At 39.8% G+C, this 10,814-nt stretch overlaps 1 protein-coding gene across 1 annotated transcript; it reads left to right on the top strand.

The window, feature by feature from the left end:
• Window positions 1–5,318: 5,318 nt before the first annotated feature.
• Window positions 5,319–9,439, top strand: OTOR (otoraplin). The gene is made up of 4 exons (XM_001087418.5): window positions 5,319–5,793; window positions 6,143–6,282; window positions 7,142–7,249; window positions 8,350–9,439. The coding sequence occupies exons 1-4, from the start codon at window positions 5,679–5,681 to the stop codon at window positions 8,371–8,373; spliced, it is 387 nt and encodes a 128-aa protein (XP_001087418.1). The 5' UTR covers window positions 5,319–5,678; the 3' UTR covers window positions 8,374–9,439.
• The last annotated feature ends 1,375 nt before the right edge of the window (window positions 9,440–10,814 follow it).

Genomic DNA, 10,814 nt, shown 5'->3' with positions numbered 1-10,814 from the left:
CTTTCTGTCCCAACAGTTTTGCCATGTCTGGAATGCTTTGGAAATGTATCTATTGTTGCCTATACCAGCAGTTCCACCAATGAATGGGCATTTGGGTTCTCCAATTTGAGGCTATTAAGAAAGTGGCTATGAACATTTACATACAAGTCTGGGCATATGTTCTGTTAGATTTCAAGCAGAAGAGTAATAAGTTAGTTTGATACAATTTCTGATTTATATAAAAGTTGCAGAAATAGTACACAGAACTCTCATAAACACTTCAAATTAATCACCAATGTTTCTAGGCTTCTGGGCTATTTGAGGTTGTGGTTACGTTGACCCCATTATTCCATGATACTTCAATGTGTGTCTTAAGTACAAAACCACCCTCCCACATAACCACAATATGACCATCAAAACCAGGAACTGTGGCTGGGCGCGATGGCTCATGCCTGTAATCACAGCAGTTTGGGAGGCTGAAGTGGGAGGGTCATGTAAGACCAGCTGGGGCAACAGTGAGACCTTGTCTCTACAAAAAGTAAATAAGCTCGATGTGGTTGCGTGTGCCTAAAGTCCCAACTACTGGGGAGGCTGAGGCAGGAGGATTGCTTGAGTCCAGGAGGTTGAGGTTACAATTATGTGTGATCATGCCACTGTACTCCAGTCTGGGCAACAGAGTGAAACCCTGTCTCAAACAAAACAGGAAATAATCCCATGTTATCATCCAATCCAAGTTTTGTTTGTATTCCAATAATGGCTCAATAATCCAATCCAGGATTGTGTTGCATGTAGTTGTCATGTTTCTTTAGCCTCCTGCTGATTCCTCAGCTTCTCATCTTTCATCATGTGAATTTTATATAGTCTGTCTACCTTTGGATATATCTACACAGTTATGTTAAAAACTATGAATGTATAAGAATGTCTCTGCAGTCTTAACAGCGTTGAGTTCATCCTGGCTTTCCCCCTTCCCCTGTGTGTAACTCACTTCTCCACCAGTCCCATTAACTTCAATATATTCTATTCACTTATTTTCCCAAATCTTTCCTATGCAATCAAACTCTATAAAGTAATCCTTCAATAAGGAGCAGGGGAAAGGAAAAAGGAGTTAGCGATGCTTTAAAGAAGATTTGATCAAACTAAGATCTTTTGACCTTCCCTATCTCACCCATCTTTGGGAATGTGAGTTTTGAGGAATGATTGAAGGGAGTAGATGTTATTTAATATAGTGGTTCTTAAGTTTGGCTGCATATTAGAATCATCTGGTAGCCATTTTCAAATACCTATGCTCAATCTACACCCCAGATCAATTAGTCTCCAGGGATGAAGCCTAGTCATCAATATTTTTATAACCCAACCCACCAGGGTGATTCCATTGTCACCCAAGGTTAAGAACTAACAAAGCAGGTTTCTACTTTCATGAAGTAGGGTATAATAGATCATTGGCTCAAATGGTGTTTTTCAAAAGCAGTATATTGATAAATAGAGGATAATGTTAGATCTGGAAATGGTTGTGATGCAGGGCAGGCAGGCCTCAAGCTTGGGGCTTAGCCCAGGAGGGTTCTTGGCTTCGCCCAGGAAAGAATTCAAGGGTGAGCTGGTGGTGTTAAACAACAGTCTTTGGGTAAATAGTACTGCCTCTTGCAGAGCAGGGCTAATTCATACACAGTGTGCCCAGAGTTGGCAAAGTATTGGCTCTTGGCAACTGCATTTACACCCAGTTAAACTCACTTTTAGTTACATGCAAATTAAGGGGAGGCTCAATACAAATTGAGGGGCAGATTATTTAGAACTTTCTAGGAAAGGGGTGGTAACTTCTGGGTCATTGCCATGGAAAGCGACAGTAACTTCCAGGTTGTTGCCATGGCATTTGTAACTGTCATGGCACTATGGGAGTGGGTTATGCTAATGAACGATGAAGACAGCTGAGGATTGCTTCCCCTGACATCTCCTTGTCCCTGCTGGTTTCTTCACTTTATACTGCCTGGACCAGATCCTATTCTGGTCAGCAGGGTTGTGACCAGAAAACAAGTTCTGCTGGTCTCCTACCTCAGTTGCAGGAGACTCAAAACTCCATTTTAAACTTTAAGCCTTATAGTATCTTCTGTTTGAGTATTTAACAGGCATTTGTTTTCCCTTGAAAATATATCCAGCCAAGACCTTATGAAGAATGTGAGCTAAAATTACGGTATTTTACTTGCCTGGGAACAGTACTTCTCAAATGTTAATGTGAATACAAGTGACTTGAGTATCTCGTTAAAATGTAGATTTAAGATTGTGTCTCGGGGTGAGGTCTGAGAAACTTCATTTCTATAAAGTGATGTCAGAGTTACTGCTCTGGGGACCATGTTTTGGTGGCAAGTTGCAAGACCCCAGAATTTCTACCCTGGTGATTTATTAAATGACTCTTAGAGGTGTTATCAATCTCTTTTTAAAGCCAGGGACTTTGCCCAGGGGAAAAATACATACATACATACATATATATATATACACACACACACACACACACACCTATGCATACAATTTCAGAGCAATTGTGCATTCATTCAGTGAATACCTATTTAATGCACACCAAGTATCTTTTCTGGGTGCTAATGACAAGTGAGGAACAAGATAGCAAAGATCCCTGCCTTGTGGAGCTTTCATTATAGTGTTGGAAGACAAACCGCCACCAAGTAAATAAAGCAGGCATGTCAGCTATGATACGTGCCTTAGGACAGTGTACTGCAGCCACGTGATACAGGGATTGGGTGGAGGAAGGTTTGAAGTGGCTCTTTTAAATTGTTGTGTCTATGGAGGCATCTTGGCCAGGGACCTCAATGCTAGTATCTGGGGAAAAGCATCCTAGGCAGTAAGTTCAGAGTGCCTGAAGCAGAAATGAGTTTAGTGTTTTCAAAAGACAGAGAGAACTGGTATGGGAGGAACAGAGCGAGTAGAGGAGAGAGCAAGAGGTGAAATCCCAGAGGTAGAGGCGCCTGATCCTACAGGAGCTTGTAGGCCATGACAAGGAGGTTGCCTGCACTTCACCGAGTCCATGCTTAGATCCTAAAGGAACCATGGCCTCCATTTAAGAACTCCAGACAGAGAATCTAATTTAGGAACTGAAGGGGAAAAATGTCATTTAGGGATTAAATGTTTGGAGAATACATCTGAAAATCTAGAGGAACAAGTATGCAAACTGGGGCCAGAACCCTTACTGAACCCCCATTGGCCCCAGTGTCTTCGGCATAACTGCCAGACACAGCTACTTGCTGAATTATTGCAAGTTCAAATTCCTATTTGCCTGCAATTTTACCAAGAAGCCTCTAACTTCTGTCCTGTCTCTGCCACTTTAGAATGCCAGAACATCACAAGCTTTCGCAGGCTGCACTCAGAAGGCTTCGTTAAATCGTTACTTTATTTCTTCACCTTCAAATGTCCAATAATGGCTTCACATTAGCATTAGCCTGATTTTCTAAGTCGTGATAGTTTGAATGTCACATTTTGCTTTTTGTTTTTAATCATTTTATTTTGCTTTGGAGGGTCTCTATATGCTCCCCAATGGGGAGTTTTTGCAGTCCCCATTTCTTCAAGTGCCTCTTAAATGACAATTGTCTTTTAACTGTCCTATGCTGAGGGCTGGTTTGAGACTGGAACAGTCCATAAAACAGCTGCACAATCAGGATTAAGAAGATTTAATCAATGCTTTAGTTTTCCCAGAAATTTAGACCTTTAGCTTGACTATAGCGGAAAAATCGCAGAGGCATTCTGCTTTCAAAAATAACTTCGAATTCAATCTTTCCTTGATGTGAAACAGGAAATAAATGATTTATTCTAATTTGTCAATTCTAAGTTGACAGTGATGAACTGAAACAGCACCGAACCATGATCCCTCTGGTAACCTTTAGATAGGATGGTTCAAAAAGACCACTCCAGGACAGGCGCGGTGGCTCATGCCTATAATCCCAGCATTTTGGGAGGCTGAGGAGGGCGGGTCACTTGAGGTCAGGAGTTTGAGACCAGGCTGACCAACGTGGTGAAACCCTGCCTCTACTAAGAATACAAAAATTAGCTGGGCATGATGGTGCACACCTGCCATCCCAGCTATTCGGGAGGCTGAGGCAGGAGAATTGCTTGAACCCTGGAGGCGGAGGGTGCAGTGAGCTGAGATCATACCAGTGCACTCCAGCCTGGGAGACAGAGCTAGACTCTATCTCAAAAAAAAAAAAAAAAAAAAAAAAAGCAACAAAAACCAAAAAGACCACTCTGGCATTTGCTGTGCCTGTTTCCTTGTCTATAATGAAGGTATTGAATAAAGCAAACTTTCCAATCAGGGCCAGCTATATAAAAGATCCTCCCTTGAAAGTCACACACACACACACACACACACACAGCCACACATACCCACACCCATAGCCACACCAAAACTCTTCTACATACACACACAGACACACTCAAACAAAGCAATAAAACTCTATCACACACACACACATATACCCAAGACAAAAAAAAGTTTTTATTATATTTTGCTTTACCAATTTATCCCTTGGAAAATTGTTTTGCACCAAGTTATTTAGTAAGTTAAGTTCTTGTCCCTCATTTTATGAGGTTACGAGTTTGGGGTTGGGGGAGAAGCCATTGCTCTGAAGTCATATGATCAACCAAGGTGGAGAGGGCATCCTGACAGGGATCTCTATTCTAGAAGCAATGGATAACAACAGGGGAAGGGCCACATGATGGGAGAGATGCCAGCCTCAAACACCCTATAAAAAGCGGTAACTTATTGTCTCTCTCTTCTAATAGAAAGCAACCCTTGGGGCCAAAATCTTTTAAAAAATGTACTGCTATATCTTGAGTGCCCAGAGCAATACCTGGCACAGTAAGTGCTCAGTAAGTATTTGCTGAATAGATGGAGCTAGGTACTGGTCCACTTTGGTGCCTCTAGGAGTGCTCCTCTCGCCATAGGAAACATGCTCAGAGGTAGGAAGTTCGGGGTAACATAAACTTGTAACTTCATTCTCTTCTCTTTGACTTGTCACCCTTGAGCATTTGAGACTGAATTGCGAAAGTCTTAGAGAGAACAGGTAGGGGAAAGATTGGCCCATTTCTCCCAACCCACCTGTCTCTTTCCCCACTGGTAGGGTCTGAATGTGGCATCAACTAGTATGTTAGAATTCATCTTTGGCCTGGGACAGGCATGCCTTCTAAGAATCCTACCATGAAAGATTTATAAACATAAGAATCCTTAATTTATCTGTTATGTAAATCCAGATTTATTAACTGGATTTGTTTAAATCAAAATTATTTGTGCTATAGATCTCACATTGTCAACAGATCCTACAGCTGGTCTGTTTTTGCTCATAAGCTGAAAGAGAATTAGGAGTGAGTTAAAATGAAAAATGGTTTGAAATTCTCATAGTCCTCTCAGCAAAGCCCTGCTGATTGATACAATAAACCACTGCTAAAGCAGCATTAACAATAGTGGACCATTTTGGATATTATCTGTGTGTAGAAAGACACAGAGTTTGACTCTGTTTAGAAAATCAGATGCTAAATAGCTCCTGAAACCGGGTAGCTTGTTATGAAAACAGAGGGGTGGTAGGCCCTTCTAATTGGCCAGAGTATTTACCCAGAGGTCTGGCTTTCACATAAAAGGCAGGAGGAACCACTGGAGTCAGTCCCCGCTTCCAGTAAGAGGTTAAGGTAAAACAGAAAAAAGGAAGATGGCAAGAATATTGTTACTTTTCCTCCCGGGTCTTGTGGCTGTGTGTGCTGTGCATGGAATATTTATGGACCGTCTAGCTTCCAAGAAGCTCTGTGCAGATGATGAGTGTGTCTGTAAGGATTTTTTTATGCTTTTCATTATCTTTCTATTACATAATGGAAAATATATCCACTAATAGCATAAAATTGAATTGTACTTTGAAGTGAGTCTTCTCCAATGTGTATATTATCAACTTTGTTTCTTCTGGTCTGCATTTTGGTGTCTTACTATGGAGAATTCACTTGGCTGAGTTTTGTTGCAGCTTTAATATCTTGGCTATCTTCTTTCTCTTGGATAGACACCAGCTGTAAACTGGAAATTATCAGTCACTCTGATTTCCTAGTTTTTCTAATACACACTGCCTTTTACTGTTATAAAATTCAGGAGCCTAAAATGTAATCATTCATTTATTTTTTCTTCCAGATACTATTTCTCTGGCTAGAGCTCAAGAAGATTATAATGCCCCGGACTGTAGATTCATTAATGTTAAAAAAGGGCAGCAGATCTATGTGTACTCAAAGCTGGTAAAAGAAAACGAAGCTGGAGAATTTTGGGCTGGCAGTGTAAGATGAGATCATTTAAAATGAACACCTTCAACCTATTTTAATGCTTAATACTAGTTGTTAAGAACCATGTAGCGATTATAGATGGAAATGCAAAAATTCAGGTATAGTTGCTATTATTGCACTTTAAAGAAAGAAAGATCAATTTCATAACAAAACCAAATGTAGGTTAATATGATATTTTGGCAAAAAAAGAGTCAAATACATGGGGGCTTGAACATCCGAAAGAATTTGAATCTTATCCGAAAACGTCTGAGATTTGCCAAGTAGAAGGCATGTGTGTTGGCAGTGAGTCTAAGTATCAATACTCTTTCAGGAAACGTTGCACCCTCATTAATTCCAAAGAATCAGCGTTTTTCAGTTAAAATATACAGGGGTGGTCTCTGGGGAGGGATGAAGCAGGGTTGATTTTCTGTCCTCATCTGCAACCCTAAAGGTGAATTCTAAATTAATGAAGGATTACATTTAAATCCTTTTAAGTCTGTTCATTTGAATTGTTGAAAACTGAGAAATTTGCATCATTTAAAATAAGTGTCTACAGTACTTTAAAAAATGTACTGTCTTTATATATTTATAAGTTCAAAAAAGATTTCAGGCAACTCACAAGACTGCATAAAATAAAGTCATGCTAAAGTAGTGAAATAAGGCTGGGCCACTAAAGAGTAGATGCACAACTCCTGCGGGTTAACTTAGTGCTCCAAGTAAACTTCGGATTTTCCGCAGAGCCCCCTGGACCCCAGGGTGAAAGAGAGGTATTGGCAGCTATGATTTTCACCGTCAGCAAAGAGGATGCCTGCGGGTTTCTCAGAAGACACTCAGCATCAGCTTTTTCCTGATTGCTATTCTTCTGGGCACTTAGGTTTATGGCGATGGCCAGGACGAGATGGGAGTCGTGGGTTATTTCCCCAGCAACTTGGTCAAGGAGCAGCGTGTGTACCAGGAAGCTACCAAGGAAGTTCCCACCACGGTAAGCATCTCAAAAGTGACTAGACAAGGACTCAGATCTTGGGGCAACATAGACTGGTGTCAAAAATGAATCATGCAACCTACAAGATGTATAGAACAAAGCCCCCAACTTTCAATGACGATTTTTCTGAGAGAGTGAGGTTTGGGGGACTATGTATAACTATTGTCAACGTTGAAAGATGAGTAAACTTTCTGTATACCACCGCCTTTTGTCTTATTTCAGTTTACTATTTTTTTGTCTCATCTTTTTTCTTTATTTTTTCAGCTTCATTGGGTTATAATTGACAGATAAAAATTGCATACATTTAATGCATACATTATGTTTTGATATACCTTGTGAAATGATCATCACAATCAAGCTAGTTAACAGATACATCATCTCACAGTTACCTTTGTGTGTGTGTGTGTGTGTGTGTGTGTGTGTGTGTGTGAAAACATTAAGATCTACCCTTTTAGCAAATTTCAAGTATACAATACAGTACCTCTTTTGTTTTAGATGCGAGTTATCTTGCAAAGCAGTCTATGTAACAAAGAAACAAACCAAAGTCAGTACTAACTGACTCTTACTGACGGTTTTCACTAAAGATAGACTGAGAAAAAAATTATCACATGTTTTTGATCAAATCAAAATATTCTAAAACAATCTTTGAATGTCTTATTTTTGTGGTAAATAGATTCTATTTATGTATGAAATAAAATTATACTCTTCCGAATGCCCTGGGGTCCTGTAAACTCAGGACAGAAATAAAAGATGCTTTCTGAGCTACTTTGCAAGATGCTTGTTTTGAAGTGATTCTCCTGGAGCTAATTGCTGTGCTTCAAACACTGCCCATCCTACACAAATGGGACTCAGTTGTCGTCACTTCTTAGCGTTAAGCTGAAATCTGTCAGATAACCATAAATTAAAGGTTCATTTGAGGACCTTCATTGTAAGTAGTTTTTGACTTAAAGTGGTAATTATTTCATATTTTTGGGGGGTCAACCTTTACTTACTTGAAATTCAAATTTCTCTGATTAGATATGGTTTTAAATACAGAATCTGCATCTGTTTTTTAGCCTAGCCTATTCAGTTCAATCTTTTTTGTTTTTGTTTTTTTCCAGGATATTGACTTCTTCTGCGAGTAATACATTGGTTAAAACTGCAAATAGAAAGAAAACACCAAAAATAAAGAAAAGAGCAAAAGTGACCAAAAAATGCGTGTCTGTAATTTCTCACTGACATTTTAAGGATCTGTTACCTTATAGAAGAGCAAGGGCTTAGGGGTTGGAGGTGGCAGATAAAAGAGGATTTTCAACTCAAAACTTGTTTCCTGCTGGCCTGGTCTTCCCACGAGCTAAAGCGGGGAAATGTTGAGCTCAAATGGGTAAATTGAGACCCGAAAATTATTTTTTCAACCTAGAGAATCTCCTCTTACAGGGGGATGCATATAAAAGATCATGTATGTGTAGTTATTTCTAAGTAGTGATTCTTCCCAGCTCTTTGATTTCCCGTATATAAAATAGGTGGGTCATAGGTGGGTCATGTTCCCTTTAGACATGACATTTTCTACTCATTTGTCTTTCTGGCCAATTGGATTATTAATAAAGGGGCTGTTTTATCAAGGAGTATTCTAGTATTTTTGTTACCTTTAATATTTGATGCCTTTTGGAGGTAAAGCTGTTTGGGGGGAAGAAGAGTTTTTGGACCCATAGATGTTTGGATGATGTCTCTAATTTGTCATTTAGAAAAATCTCAAAAGTCATTTCAGTTTAGTAACTTGCCTTCTAAATGATCAATTTACTTCTCCCCCAATTTTAAAGAAGTATGTGTATATTTAACAGGGGAAGGTAGTTTATCAAAATATTTTTAATGGAATAGTTTTCCCTTAATATGTATCCTTGCTGGATATTATTCAAGCTTCAAGTCATCAAAAGACCCAACAAAACAAACAAACACAAAAGGTCTGTAGGTTATTTTCTCTACTTCTATTCCAACTTTGAATTTCCTCTTCCTGTGCAAATTCCTCTAGTCAAGTGTGATATATCAAGAAATCTGATGCAGGTTTTGTGGTTCTGATGGGCCCACAAGTTTTTCTATATTTAACTGGAAATATGCTTTGATTTTGTGTTATTAATATAATTCTTTTGATGTAGTCATGATTTTTTTCTTTGTTTGCATATAATTAAAATGCCTGTACTCTACTTAATGTCAAAATTTCTGAGTTTTTTCTTAAACATTTTTCACCTTAGAGAATAAAAGTGTGGGGGACTTGGGAATGAAGCTTGGTTTTCAGTTCTCTGTGATCTGGACATCCCCTAAGCGTGAAGAAGAGAGCAGAAGAGGGCGTTTAGGGTTAGCCACAGACTTGGCCCAGGGTCATCTTTTAGCTCTGTCAACTGTGATTTTGGGTGAATATCTTTTTACCAAATTCTTATGTAGGTCAGTCAAATAAAGTGGTACCAAATACAAAACACAATAAAACAAAATACCAATGTTTATTTGTTTCTATTTTACTTTATTCCAAAGAGGTTTCAAGTAGCATCTAGGGCTCTCGATAGAATTTTAGAGTAAGAGGTATTTATCCTATTTCTGCTTCTATTTGCCTCTCGCTTCCTGGCCTTTCCATTCCGGAAACACCAAGAACCCCTGAGATGCCCAGCACCCCCATTGCTCCCACCGGGCCTTAGCTACGCAGCTTCACTCCCCATGCATGGGGCTTCCAGGGCAGAACTCCCTGCTTAACTCAGTCAGCTCCAACCCATGAAAACTGAGCTCTTCCAGGAGTTGGAAGGCCATTGATTGATTTATATCTCCTGGGGCCTATCTGCATTAAATGAAAGCAAGCACTTGCAGGACTTTAAACACACATCTGTCCTCTAAAAATGCAAATGGCCAACCGTGGACCAGCAGCAGCAGCAGCAGCAGCTGGGCCTCACCTGGGAGCTGGTTAGGAGGCAGAGTCTCTGCCCACTGCATGCCTTCTGTGTCAAAATATGCATTTTTAACAATAACTCAGGGGATTCCTATGCACATTAAAGATTGAGAAACACTGATTTTAGTTCCCTCTACTCATCTTACAGAAAAAGAAATAAACAAAAGGCTAGAGTACATAGGAGATAGAGCAACTCTCTCCAAGTTAAACAACAGGATTGAACATTATTATCAGTACTTTCCCAACCCTACCACAGCACTGTCTTGATTCTCCACTGATGTCTACCCAGAGAAAAGGAGGCAGAGTGGTACCAGGGTGAGAGTTTGTGGGCAATGAGGCCTTTTGGGACCCCTTTCCAGTTGATGAATCGTTTCTCTCCCCTTCCCACTAAGAGAAAGGGCATCTTAGCACCTCTAAAAGGTTGTCAACTGTTAACATAAGAATTTTAGTCTAACGATCCTTGAGGGAACCCTAACTTGTAGGCTTCTTGATACCCCAAGCTAAACGATGTATATCTATATATCTCTCTATGTATCTATATTAAATACATATATATTTTAGGCAGCCCAAGTCTTTGCTCTAGTTTATTAATCATGTACCAGGTAGTTGGGCCTGGCTGCTTGAGTACCTGTGACCCAGCTCCATTCTGGTGAG

Source organism: Macaca mulatta, chromosome 10 (genome assembly GCF_049350105.2).
Source record: "Macaca mulatta isolate MMU2019108-1 chromosome 10, T2T-MMU8v2.0, whole genome shotgun sequence".
Taxonomy (NCBI): Eukaryota; Metazoa; Chordata; class Mammalia; order Primates; family Cercopithecidae; genus Macaca; species Macaca mulatta.
Note: the sequence above shows the minus strand (reverse complement) of the source record. Positions and strands in the feature narration are given on the sequence as shown.

What these genes read in the sequence shown, in the direction of transcription:
- OTOR (XM_001087418.5), top strand. Translation starts at nt 5,679, where the DNA reads ATGGCAAGAATATTGTTACTTTTCCTCCCGGGTCTTGTGGCTGTGTGT. An exon ending in TGCAGATGATGAGTGTGTCT is followed by an intron (nt 5,794 to 6,142) that starts GTAAGGATTTTT and finishes TTTTTCTTCCAG; the next exon opens with ATACTATTTCTCTGGCTAGA. An exon ending in CCAAGGAAGTTCCCACCACG is followed by an intron (nt 7,250 to 8,349) that starts GTAAGCATCTCA and finishes GTTTTTTTCCAG; the next exon opens with GATATTGACTTCTTCTGCGA.